The 14310-nt window shown below is 44.8% G+C and overlaps 1 protein-coding gene across 2 annotated transcripts in view; it reads right to left on the bottom strand.

Annotated features, from left to right (window-relative positions):
* The window catches only part of mle (dosage compensation regulator mle), a 57728-nt gene that overhangs the window by 12921 nt on the left and 30497 nt on the right, over window positions 1–14310 (bottom strand). For both annotated transcript variants that reach the window (XM_084578810.1, XM_084578811.1), the window contains 6 exons: window positions 12372–12470; window positions 11993–12202; window positions 10173–10246; window positions 8375–8527; window positions 5543–5703; window positions 3653–3764 (listed from right to left, as the gene is read on the bottom strand). In XM_084578810.1, the coding sequence (XP_084434936.1) occupies window positions 3653–3764; window positions 5543–5703; window positions 8375–8527; window positions 10173–10246; window positions 11993–12202; window positions 12372–12470 (809 nt within the window). The remainder of the gene's footprint in view (window positions 1–3652; window positions 3765–5542; window positions 5704–8374; window positions 8528–10172; window positions 10247–11992; window positions 12203–12371; window positions 12471–14310) is intronic.

Here is a 14310-nt window from a genome sequence, read left to right as displayed (position 1 = left end):
GTCGTGCTGCTGCTATCCTCACGATTCCGGACATGCCTACGTTGCTGCTGGCTTGCATTCCTGCGCTACATCCTGCAAGATGACGACGAAGCAGCGGCGTGCCCTACCGCTTTCCCACAAGCTGGAGATAATTCGCCGCGCGTTGCCGCGCATTTCAAGATTCCGCGGAGCACGTTAAGCACCATTTTGAAAAACCAGTCGGCCATCAGAGGCAATGCACAGGAACGACCAAATGGTGACGGCTTTCGCCACCGCAAGCCGGCTTACGACCAAGTAGAGAAAGCGCTGTACCAATGGTTCTTGGACGTTCGCACGCGAAATCTGCCGGTCTCTGGCCCCATGCTACAACAGAAGGCAAAAGATTTTGCCTTCGTCCTGGACGTCGAGGGGTTTACAGCGGGCAGTGGTTGGCTCCAACGATTTAAAGACCGCTACTCCATCACCGGGAAGGTGGTTGCAGGTGAAAGCCAAGCAGTGGACGCTGAGAGTGCTGAAAAGTGGGTGCAAGACGTGTGGCGTGCTGTCACGGAGAGATACGAACCGTGCAATATTTTTAACACCGACGAGACTGCCTTGTTTTGGCAACTGCTGCCGAGCAGAACCTTGGCGCTAAAGAATGAGAAGTGCCATGGCGGCAAATTGAATAAGGCCCGAGTCACCGTTCTTCTCACGACAAACATGGACGGTTCATCAAAGCTGCGGCCGCTTGTCATAGGCAAGTTCAAGTCTCCTATGTGCCTGCGAGGATGCACTTCACTCCCAGTCACATACAACTCAAATTCTAAGGCCTGGATGACCAGAACGTTGTTCGAAGCGTGGCTGCGTGGCTGGGACGAGGAACTTGCAACGAGCGGGCGAAAGATTTGCCTCCTCCTCGATAACTGTTCTGCGCACCACTGCGACGTCACGCTCAAGAACATCGAGCTTTGTTTCCTGCCACCGAACGCAACAGCGGTTTTGCAGCCCCTCGATCAGGGGATCATCCGCACTTTCAAGCTGGGCTACAGGAAACGCGTCGTTGAGCGGCTGTTGGTGAAATTGCGGGTTAACGACGAGCTCAAGATTAATTTGCTGGCCGCAATAGAAATGATTAACCGTGCCTGGCAAGACGTGACGCAATCCACAATCCGCAACTGCTTCCACCATGCTGGACTATGTCGAGAGGATGCAGAAGCTGCTAGTGAAGCGCGCACTGTGCAAGATGACAGCGATGTTGCCACGCTGTGGGAAGAACTCGCTGATGTTCCGGACGCTGTGCCCGAAGAAGTTGCCCTGGAGGATTTTCTCACTGTTGACGACAACGTAGCCGTGACAGCGAGCCCGTTGGACTCGAAAATTGTTGCCGACACGCTGGCATCTGGTGCGAACGAGGAGACCGAGGAGCCGCCGCCGGAGGACGATCGCCCTCGCCCGACGTTGCACGAAGCCCTCGCTGCTACCGATCTGCTGCGCCGATACTGCTCCGGAATACAGGGAAGCGGACTGGAGTTTGTGGAAATGATGTCGCGTGTGGAAAGTGCGATTCTCGCTGATGGAGTTAAATGCAGTGTTCAGGCGAAGATCACTGCCTACTGCAAATAAGTGAGCATTTATCTGCAATAAATTTCTTTTGTAGATTCATGGTGAGCGGCACGGTTTTTCTTTAGTTAGTGCGTTTTCGCTGCGCTGTTTGGACATCGTGTATAACGAATTTGGTACTGAAGTTCGTTATAAACGGGTTTGGTTATAGCGAAATACTTTATATAGCGAACAAATTGCGTTGAATTACGCAGTTCGTTATAACCGGGTTTGACTGTAACAGCGACTGCTGTGATGTTAAAAAATGAAACAATCGCTTGTGAGCATTCCAGTGCACCTTTCGGTGCATGCACGGGTTCTACGAAGGCGCACGTTGACAGCGTACTAGATGGGAGGCGCGGGCGGACTGAGCAAAACATGGCCGCCGCGCGGAGTTTCTGTTTCTTTCACTAGATGGCGCTAACTTTTGTAAAGTCTCTATTATGGAAGTTTAATATTTAAAGCCTATTTTAAAAAACGAAAAAAAGGACCTAACACTGAATTGTAGCAGCAAATTTTGCAATGCTATTGTTGTCAGCGATACAAAAACAACCAGCCCTAGCTCCTTGAAAAGCGCATGAGTACCATCAGCTTTGTTGAAACAAATTCATTTCGAGTGTGAATAAAATTAATGTATCCAATGATAATTTTGTTTTTAAACTAACTAAACCTGGAAATTAAGGCTGATTGCTAGCCCTGCGGAACTACTGGAAACAACGGTGATGCCACACCATCTCGGTGTGAGGTGATGGAAGCTTCTTGGCAGCAATTGGGTTTGCAGCGTAGTAGTGGACCAACACCATTGAGTTCGATTGTACTGCATAAACCATATTAGAGGTTGAGTGGGAATATAGGTCGACCTCCTTACCGTGAAATGAAAATAAATAAATAAATATAAATAAAGAAAAAAATTAAGAAGGGTTCAACGCTGCTGAGCCGAATATGGAGCGAAAGCATTAGCTGCGGGTGATCGAGCGTTCTTATCCTTCTTTCTTAATTCGGACACGGCACGCAGCGACAAGCGGTTAGACCTGGCGTAGTATTGCTTTCGAAATAAAGTGGAGAAGTGCATACATTTACAACGTCGGTTGTGTCCCCTGCATCACTGGAGCTACGATCTCACTACAAATTTTATGCAGCGTCGTCGAAAGACGACTCTTTGCTAGTCGCCACCTCCCAGATTGTGCCATCTAGTTCCATCAAGCGTGTTGTCTACACAGTATTTCTTGAAAGGTTTGTACGCGAATAGCCGATCTTGTCAATGGCACCATATGCTCTTTTCTGAAATGCCAAACTGCCGAACTGTTGCTAAGAGAGCAGCCATGTTGCTGTTTGCTACAGCGAACATCAATTTTACTGGAAAGCCACTGTAAACTGCCTCCACATGCTGTTATTCATGGCTAAAGAGACATTTAAACTCTCATAGATCTAATCGAAAGAGCGCAAGCGAAGATAAATGCGCTTGGGACTAGAAAAAAAAAAAAAAAGCCAGCAACTGCAGGATGTGGATATGGTTTCATCTGTCCGTTCACGAGCATGCACGCCACTTGTTGCCAGACTGCACTTCAAATTCTGCTAAAGACCGCTATATAAGACAAGGGACAATCTTAGCTTGTTTTTTTTTTTTGAAAAAAAAATCTTGATCTATATTCCGGTTCATATGGTAATTGAGAATCCTGAAGGCTCCTGACTCAATAGCCTTTGAAGGTGGCCTTGCAATAGGGGTATTGCATATGACTCAGTTATAATGCACTGTGGGTTATTTAGTACACAAACATAATGCAACTAAGAATAGTACCACGAGCAGAAGTGCGCGTTCCCTCGAAAATAAAGACAAAAATATTATGATTATAACATGACCTATGACCATGAGACCTCTTTCATAGTCACTATGCTCTTCAAGCCAAGTATGACCGAGGACAGAAGAAAAAAAAAGAAGCAAAAACCAGAGGCAACATGTACAAATATAGAGGCAATGAAATGGACACATTGATATAATTTGAGAGGCAGCACTTCGGAATAGCAAGCAACACCAGCGAGTGCAGCAAAGCCTCCAACCTGTTTACTACGTGCAATCTCCCATGCCAAAGCTTACCCAAAAATGAGGCCGAGGATCAGCATTTTGCCGAGACGAGGCTCAATAGGGAGACGAGCCAAGATCTTGCCCAGGGGTGTCAATTCCCCAGTAACTGTCAAGGCTCCCATCTCTGGCCAAAGAGAAAAGGAGACACCACACTGCACCAAAGTCTTTCCGTGCGAGAACAGGACGACTCACAAAGAAAGCACGTAGACCTCTGACAGCAAACTACCGCCACAAAATGTGCTAGGCATCCATTTTTAATGTGCCATTAGCGAAAACCCGAAGATAATCTTGTGCTACCTACCATGCTGTGAAAAATCAATGGCTTGCAAACACCTGTGCCAAGTTGAATTCCTGCGTTCCTTTCAAATTGCAGTTAGAACAGCTCTGTGAATTTTACTCTATCAGTACTACTCTGTCAATACAGTGAAACTTCGCTGGTACATTTTCTTTAAAAATGTGGAAAAAAAAAAGTACCTACTATTTTAAGAAAACGCATGATTCGAACTCCGAATTTAAAAAAAATTTAACTGCTGATTGAGGTACGAAGTGCAGTCTTCGTCGTATGTACTGCACCGATAATGTCTAATCAACACGCCCAAGCGTCTACCTTGCCTGTACAAAGGCATTTAGAATTGAGAATTTTCACCGCGTGTAAGTGTAGGCTAGCATTTATAGACATGCACAGCACGTCTATGCACAGCTCCTTTTTAAATTTTAGTCCATATTTTCATTGTCTTAAGCACGGAACAATATTTAGTAATGATAAACTAGAATCGCTTCCTCGGTTGCGTTCAGATGCTTTGTCCCCTTACACAAATGACATGTGGAGAAGCCATTGCGATGGCTTACAGTTCCCGTGTTTTTGTTTATGCTGCATCCCCAAGACCCGGCCCGCTCGTATACAGGGGAATAGTTAGTTATCAAATGGTCCACCACTATGCCCCTAAGACACTCCGTTTCTCTTCATGAAGTCATGTTTCTGCGGGACAGGCACCTCGTATATTGGCTCATTAGCTTTGATGTTTTGCCCCGTTGAACCTTGGCACTGCAGGAAAGAAACCATAGCGAGTGAGTGTCATTACTTTTTCATGTCACAAGCCCTTGTTAGCACATGTCCGGCTGATCATAAAATGTGGCCATATGTTTTATCTCATCATAAAACATATGACCACAATTTGTTGAAATTTCGAACATAGTAACCGGGAAATAGTGTTATCCGGAACTTTACAAGGAGAAAAATAGTATATAACTCCAGATATTTTTATTGCCCGCAATTCTGAGTGCATGAAACGAGGTTTTACTGTGTTGCTCTGGGTCAGTACGGCAAATCAAGCTTCGGTTCAAGACTTGGTCACTGCAGATGACAACATTGTAACCAGTGGCTTAAGCACCAATGAAGACTTGATCAAAGAAGCAAAAAAATTGAGGAGCCTGAAAGTTATGGAGAAGCCCTCAACACTCTTGAAATTATACATCACACTGCAAATGCTGGCAATGTGACAAACGAAACCGCTGCATGGTTTTATGCACTCCAGAAGGGTCTGGCCAGTAACACCACGGGCAGAAATGTGCGGACAAGCATTGGGGACTTTCTTGGGCATTTCAGCATAGTGAATTTAGTGTTCATTTTTATGTCGAAGTCTGCTTGTTTCGAATCATATAAATTCGGCATGACAGATACTTCGCGTGCTCCCGAAGAACTCGTATTGTCGACACTCTACTGCATACAAGGAAACTGTATCCGCATGCTGAACAAACTACCACACAGCCATAAAAAGTTATGCTGCAAGCCTGAACTAAGTGCTAAAGCTGAAATAAGAGTGCAACTAGAAAAGGGTGAGAAAGAAAAGAGCAGGGACACCAAAGTCAAGATGCGCTTTGACAAAAATGGCCCGGACTGACCTCGAAGCAGGACTTCCGATTCAATGACAGCGTCGATGGGAGGGGGCTCCAGAGCTTTTGAAAGGAACTTGGTGATATCGCCAAGGCGCAGAAGCTTGATGGCCAGGGCCAGCTCGTGAAGTGGCGTGCGGAATATCTCGGGAGTGGTGTAGTTGTCAAGCCTGGAAGGGAGAAAAAGAAGAATATTACGAGACGATGAGGCATTTGATTTACCTTCGATGATTACTTTGATGCTTTTACTCTACTGAAAGCTTTTACTTCAGTTGCGTTAGAGAGAAAAAAAGCATAAAAAGCATAAAAACACTGGCCTGTTCCGTTCCCTTTAATAGTGTGTCGTCGCTAGATGGTTAGGTTACTGGTATCTTGATTGCTCTCTCGGACAAGTGGGATACAACGTAAAAAGCAATATTACTCTACGCCTCATGAAACACTACAGGCATTTGCACTCTGCAATTTTAACGATCATCAAGGGTTGCGTTATCCTGCAGTTCATCCAATCGCTGCTCGGTTTCATGTACGCAAAAAGAACTTCCACTAGCATACGCACTACTGAAAGCAATGCTCCCAGCGACTGTCAAGCTTCGGCTGCTGCTGAAGCGAGTGCGAATTTCAGACTTTTTTAAGCCTGCTTAAGTTATATAATGGCTATTGATGTATCTTGTAATAGAGTGTTCAGTGCTCTTTACATAATTAGAGTTGTTCAACCAGACTCACTCACTCATTGCTGTTAAGTAGGCAAGCTATTGCAGTAAAAGCTCGTTAATTCGAACTTCACGGGACCGGGAAAAATATCCGATGTTCGAATGGCCTGGAAAAAACTGACCAAAACCGTTTGTACTACGGTAAATGTAACCGTATTTAGTCGTGTAACGCATAATGAACCCACCCAGCCCCGATTTGTGCCTACAAATCTGGGAGAAAAAAAATTAAAAAAAAAATAAAATAAAATAAAGGCGTCAGTTGTTAGCGCGTCCCTCTGTTTCACACCATCACGGTTCACAACACATTTCTTGGCAGTGCGCCAAGATGCAGCGCGGCGATGACAGCGTATTTATCTTTTGACTTTAGCTCGGGCAGGGGGAGGAAAGCGAACTTGGCAAAGTGCCAGCGCTTATCCGGTTGTGTAAGCCTCCTTTTCAGTACGTTCGCTTTATCATGCTATGAGCGACTTGGGCGGGCGGCGCCGTCTACTGCCACTCCAATCATCGGAGCGAAACGGTGCTAAAAGCCGGCGTCATGATCGCGGCTGACTCACGTGCTTCCGTTGACGACTGATGAGGATGGATGGCTATTGAAAAAAAAAAAAAAAAAAAAAGTTTAACCCATAGTGCCCGTCCCAGATCATACCTTTTATGGGCATTGGCTGGGACCGCGCCGACAGTACTTATCCCTATTTCCAAATTAACAAGGTTGGAATTAACGAGTATTTAGTTGCGAGCTACGGAGGTTGCGCAGAAGAGAGAGCAGGCAGCCGCCGCCGCGCGGCCATGCACTGACTTTGCCGCGGCCGCGTCCCCTCCCTTAAACGCCGCCGGCCGCCACGCCGGTCATGGCGCCATTTAAGTTTTACCCACTCTTCCATGGTTTTACCTGGTTCCTTATTCTGTCCCCGTTTTGGACGTGCGCAGCCTCTAATTATGACTACCGATCGCGGAGGTGCTTCTTTACCCTTTTTTTTTTGCCGCGCGATGTGCGCCAAGCCGCCCAGACGCGGCGGCGCGTAGTTCGAATTACCTGTAGCCGAACCGACTCGCGTTCGAATTAACGGGCTTTTTTTATACACAGATCTCTATGGAGCTTGGCCGGACCAAGTAGTGTAGTTCGAATTATCCGAAAATTCGAATTATCGAGGATCGAATTAACAAGCTTTCACTGTGCATGGGAAAACATATGGGTTTGTTCTTTCTTCTTTTCTGCCTGTCCATATATAACGATAATCAGCTATAACAATCAGATTTCCCAGTTTTTTCAACGTTGTTATAGTGGACTGCACTGCAATTGATTACTTTCAATAAATAACATTTTCTACGAACTTTGTAATGCACTTGAAAAGTAATCAGTCATTTTCTACAGGAGCAAGCTGCAATTACCACTATAACCATAAGGACCTGAATTTGGCCGCAAGCCATGTGGGCAACAATTTCAGAACATGCAAAGCCCAGGCAACCTGCCTTTGACTATCCCCATGTTCCATGCTTTCCGTTTCTTCTTGCTGGTGCAAGAGAATGTCACATATAGAAAAAAAGCAGCTGCCGGCGTAAAAATGACTGCGCACGTGAATGGCAATGAACAGCAGATTCGCATCTGTCTTAGGGTAAAATATTAAGTGCTTCTTTTCTGCACTGTGCACGTGACTATACAATAGCAGTGAAATTACGCAATGCATTTCCCCCACTTCTCTCCTCCATATGCCCCATGACGCCCCATGACATGTATCTCCTTGCAGGCTGCCAGCCTGCTTAGCAGGGTGGCGACACAGATGGCACTGTGATCATAGCAACCTGCACAAACCAGACTTAGAGGAACCAAGGCACTCTGTGAGCATTACCATTATGAGAGGTACTAGTGACATCTGTACAACCACCCATTGGCCTACTCCAATAATCATTACCAGACAGCACATACCCAAACTGGTAAACAGGAGCATAGAAAAGGGGATGGGGGCAGATGACGATAAATCACACAGAGATATACGGCACTACAGCGACATATAGTCACAAAATGACCAAGCCTGAAGAGGCATAAGCGTGTGATAACATTCTAAAACCAAGTGATATGCCCTGCCAAATTAGATTTCTGCTAGTAGGACAGGGGTGCACTAAACAAGCATACTTCTCGTAGCGAGCTTTGCTGCAGAGGTGGTAGCAATAGCCCGGTCGAACTCGTCCGGCTCGGCCTCGGCGCTGCTCAAGGTTTGTCTTGGACGCAAACACAGTGGCATAGTTGGTCATGTTGTTGTGCGACGTGAACAGCTTCATCTTGGCCCTGAGCAAGGAAGAACATGTGCACTGTCAGGACCAATTTGTCACAATTCCCCACAAAGCAATGCAAGACCTGCCTGCTGGCCCTATGACCAAACCGAATGCCACTGCGGATGATGGAGACACAACTGTCACAAGGCCTTTTTTTGTTTACATCTAAAATATTTGCAGAATATTTGCAGTAGAATAGAATCCCAATGAATATGCCTGCAAAGTGTGTTTGTGCACACCGCGCTGCTGGAGAGCAAGGTCTCTAGAACGCATGTGTAGCAACCGTGCCCTGCAGCCACGCAGCCGTGGTTGCCTGTGAACATGAAGGCTGGATGAATGGGCTATAGTGTGCTAGAGCAGTCGCTGAAAAATGCGACATTTGGAAGCAACGCTTGCTTGCTATGCATCCTGGACATTTTCATCCCAATGGTACACTGCATTCACTCGCACAATAAGTCGGGTAATTCGGACCTGCTCAATATTCTGGACTTTACTGAGGAACAGCCACACACTTCAAGGCATGCACAGATTCGTGACCAAAGTTTCAGCCCTGTGAAATCCAAAAGTTCGATTTTTCAGACTGAAATTATACACTTTTCATACTATAGAGATTGTTTTTTTGACCACAAGTTTGTTTTTCTGACCAAGCCTAGATGTGACTGGAGCACTGCTACCACAACCAACTGGCTTTCTTCCACCATGCAAGGTGCCACCTTGTATTTAAACAGAACTAATGGAACGGTCCGGCTTCGATAGGTTTGGTTACTTGTTTTGGTTTACAGGGTTTAACATCGCAAGGCGACTCAGCCTGCGAGGGGTGTCAGAGTGAAGGACTCCGGCAGTTTCAACCACCTGTGGTATTTACAACACGCACTGACATCGCACAGTACATGGGAGTCCGGCTTTTCACCAGCACCGAAAAGTAGGGCTGCAGTGGTGCTTGGCTACTGGTTCTTCACTATTGCCGCTTGAAATGTTCCTTCTTGCCTCCTTTGTCACTGAGCAGGCATACAAAGAGATGCACAGATGCACTACCACATTTTTAGTAACACAATTGTGCAACACCCTCCAGGCCTCAGACGTCACCTGCAGCTTGTGATGAGAGGAAGATGGGGGATATGGGGTAGTGGTGAAGACAGATGCGATCACTTCTTCCCAAGGGTTCCTACTCACAGTTGTCGTAACCATCGTCACCCAACGAAAATGTGGAGGCACAATGCCACTGACTTATGCGAGCGTTCAATAAGAGTGCACCAGCGATTGCATATCCTAGAGTTTCTGAACTAAGGGAGGTCGGATAAAAAAAAAAAATGTTTTCTTGAACACGAGTTACAAAACTGCAATTTGTGCGACTGAGCAAGTAATGCTCTGCCCACTCCAGTGAATGCTCTGAACTTCGCGGCCTGAAAAGCTAATGGCATATGAGGCAGGCGAGTTGCAATACAATAGAAGCACGCAAGATAAATGATGTCTCTGGAGACGTCGACTGTGAGGTAGGCCACATTACTGCTACTATGAAACAAAAGCCCCATTCCCCAAAACTGGTGCCAATAACTCGTGGATATGTGGCAAGGTAGCTGTATTGCAGCCAAAGCTCACAAGGCATTAAGCTGGGTACAGGAAAGCCACATAAAACTTGGATATTTAGGCAGACTTACTTGCATGAATCTATGACGTACACTACGTCATTGATAGTGATGCTTGTCTCAGCAATGTTTGTTGACAGGATCACCTGCAAGTTTAAAAGAATAAACATGCATTCCGCGTCACATTTATGCAGTCCATGTGGAAAATGGTTACCTTTTGAAGGCAACCACTCTGACACTCTATGATACTGCCAGTAAGTGCTCACTGCATCACAAATCCTGTCCAAGCTTTCCTTGGTGATAATATAGGCAACTCCATTATCAGATTTGTTCTCCGATGCCCACTGCACTTTTCGGTCCTCAAACATTACATCAGTCACATTAATTTCCATTACTGTTGCATTCCCTCTTAGTCTGGATACATTATTCTCTTTTTATTTAGCCATGCCTTCTCATCGTGAAGGCTTGAACGCACTGGGACAGCTTGGTCTCTTGTTTACAGTAAAAGATCAGGCAAGATGAAAACATGAGAAGGCTATGAAAAAGAAACAAACAAAAAAAAAACGATATGCCAAGCTGCTTTTTTCATTTTTTCTCATTCTATCCCAATGTGCTAGACTATGGAGGATTTCATGGAACACCCAAAGAAGTGAAAAGATGTTCATGATGAATAAAAGGGCGCAGACGGAACGTGGACACAGAGAAGAATACAAGACAAGCGCGCTTGTCTTGTATTCTTCTCTGTGTCCACGTTCCGTCTGTGCCCTTTTATTTATCATGAACAGTTTTCAACTAGCCCAACTTTCCATTCTGAAGAAGTAAAAAGCCCCACTCCCCAAAACTGGTGCCAATAACTTGTGCTAGCCTATGGAGGATGGAGTGTTTAAACGGCATTTCATGGTGCACCCAAAGAAGTGAATGAACCCCACTAGGGGCAAGAGAGAGAAATATGTGGCCCCCAATGTAGTAGTGGCTGCTGTTGCTGTTAAAACCAGTTGCTGTTTGCCAGACAGGTTTGCCACGGGCATCACTTTGTGGCAACGACCTTGCAAGTTCTACACGATAAGCTCCTATCATGTTGTCCTGAGAATTTGAATGTAGTTCCTTCTCACAATCAAAACCTAAGCTGGTCGCACGCACTAGTATTCTGACCTCCAGAGTGTAAAACAGCAGTCATAAAAGTGAAGACACCGCAATGAACTAAAAATCACTGCATACCACAAATTTATACTAATTACGGTAAAAGGATGAATCTAAACTATACACTACAAAAAGCCTAAGAGAAAAGATCTACAAAGCTGATGAATTTCATCTGCACATTCCAGTTGACACTTCAGTAGAACATATTTCGTTGTACCAGATGCAGACTCCAATTTTTCCCACTGCTAAATGCCTACTAGTACTGATGTTCTTTTTGCTACCGCAAGCACGCATTACCTTTGCACTGTTCTTCCTGCTTCCCGAAAATTTCTTTTTTGCGTTTTATTACTGTTCAACTAAATATCCAGTTTGCATTTTGTTTTGTTTCTTTTTTGTCTGAGATCTTTATGTATGTCGTTTCCTTTTTTTTTTTTTCTTTTGGTATGCATAAAGTACGCTCACTTTATTTATTTGTGCGAGTATGTCGCCTCACTGATCTGCCCACCCACACGCAAGCACTGCGTGCTTAGGCGAGCTGCGCACTCAAATGAAGACAATACGTGCAATAATGCATTATTACATTATTGTTATCGTGTTACTATCCAGCATGTTATGTTCTGCTTCACAACTGCCTAGTTAACAACCACACGTAAAAAAAATTAAAAAAATTTACGTGAAGAGGAACATAATATAAGACATTAAAATCTTGCGACGGCACTCTTTATGATCTAGGCAGGCATAAGCGACCGCACCTTGGTGACATTCTCAGGCACCGGCCTGAAGACCTTGTGCTGGTCCTCTCGGGGGATCTGCGAGTGCAGGGGCAGGATCTGGTACTGGGCCGTGCCGAAGGTCGGGTGTTGCTGCAGGTGCTTCATAAGGGCGAAGATGAGGTTCCAGCCAGGCAGGAATATTAGCACAGCGCCCTTCTCATCCAGGCCCCGAATGTGCAGCAGCAATGCCTGTGGATGGACAGACCCCAGCACAAAAGGTCATTGACACAAAGAGAGAGAGAGAGAAAAACAAGCAAAAACAGTACTTGCAGCATCATATAAAACAAAACCAACTAGGACATTCATTCAAACCGCATGGCATACTGTGTGCTCTTATCAAAACTTTGAAGGGACACACCTCAATCAGCTCGAATGACAAGGTCTTCTCATCGAGTTGGGCCATGGCCATCTTTGTGGACGGCTTGTAACTGGGGTCGATCACCTTGTTCAGGTTCTCCTGGAGATTTCCAGCCAGGGAAGAAAAATAACATGAAAGCAGATTGAAGAGAGCGTCATGAAATTTCATGGGTTGCTTTGCACACCTTGGTGCTAGAACCACCAGAGGACAGTGAGGAAGTGCAAAATTAACCAGTAAATCTCCTCAATGGCACATGAAGGACTTTAGCTCAAACCTTCACAGCAACAACACATACGAGAACTGCACTTGTATTCATGGGCCACAAAGAATGCTGCGCCATACTTAATGCAAATTTATTACATACATTACATTACATGAATTACATAATGCTACTATGTACTACAAACAATAACAATCTTTTGATGCTGCCAATGCCCCTCCATTGAACCGCAGCGAAAATATTACTGAACTGCACACAACAAGCCCCAGCCGCAGCCAATGCAAACCATTCTAAATGAAAACCGTGGGCCTACCTGCTCACTATATGTTGGAAATTAGTATTCAGTAGAAACCAGAATAAACAACTGTAGAAAAATAAATCTCTTGAACTCTAATAATTTGAACTTCTAGAATATGATGAACTTTTTTTTAAATGGAAGTGGCCCATATACAGGGTCACTCAATATGGAAATAGAAAAAGACCATTCTATAATCATGTACGAAAAGCCTGCGTTTTCCTCTTTTCCAAATAGAATTCTAACTCTTGGTGTATAGTATCCAAAAATCAATTTCGGCTTTACTGTAGAAATAATGAATACATTTTTTTGTGCAGACAGATCGTTCCCTTGCATATTGAGCGCACCTGCACATGCTTGTGCCCAATATTTCGGACTCTCCAGAGTCCAAATGTTCATTATATGAGACGAAAATAGATGTCAGCTATACCGCAGAAATAGTTTTCTATCATGTTTTTCCCCAACCAAACAGAGGAACGAATGGGCATCGCTATCACAGTCAAGTGGCCCTTTCCTGCTTTGAAAGGACCCATTTTAGATTTAAATCGAGTCAATCAGATGAACCAACTACCACTTTGAGTTAATGGCAATCACTTTGCTGCCATCGTGGTGTTCCAGAATGGAGAGCGCGCAAGGTAGGGCATGCAATTATGCTGAAAAACTGGGTGGCATGGCAAAAGTGCCTGTCACAGCCTCGGAGTTCGCACAGAATACACGGCCTAAAGTTCAAGACAAATTCCAGGAATTTAAAGATACAAAAGGGGCAAAAATCGAGGAAGGCAAGGAGTTTTTTTTTCTTTTTTTTTCTTTTTTTTTTCGGGGGGAACACTAAACTGCTTATGAATCCTATGACTCTTGCTTAGCTCCAATTTCTCTCTCCAAGGCCACTAGACATCTCTGACTCTTCTTGGCCTTTTGGCAACAACTGGTAGCCTGGACAAGAAGACCTACGTAACATCAGCATCCTTGAATAGACTAGTGCTTGAGTCTCTCCCAAACCTTGTTTTATTTCGTTTGCTTTTTTTTTTTTTTTTTTTTTTCAGACAAATTCGCAAGCTCCAGTGCCTCCATTTTAAGTCTGCTACCAGAGTTTGTGCTGTGATAATCTGCTGGCACTCCAGATGATTTATTGACAATAGCCTGCTCGCATAAGAGGTGGAAGCCTAGAGAAACGAATCCAGTTAGAAAATGAAGATGACTGTAACATGATTGTTGAAGAAGTCACAATTTACGGCTTAAAATCAAACCCTCTGGGCTCTAAACTTTTGAAAAAGGCTGTACATTTAGCAAGCAGTTACTGGAAGAAAAATAAACAAGTAAGAGTGTGAAAATACCAAGGCACAGTATTCACGTGGTATCAGGTTAAACAAGGAACGAAAAAAGAAAACGAATGAAACAGAAATCCCCAGTCACCCTGAAAGAGC

Source organism: Amblyomma maculatum, chromosome 9 (genome assembly GCF_055883805.1).
Source record: "Amblyomma maculatum isolate TAMU_Amacu chromosome 9, ASM5588380v1, whole genome shotgun sequence".
Classification (NCBI taxonomy): Eukaryota; Metazoa; Arthropoda; class Arachnida; order Ixodida; family Ixodidae; genus Amblyomma; species Amblyomma maculatum.
Note: the sequence above shows the minus strand (reverse complement) of the source record. Positions and strands in the feature narration are given on the sequence as shown.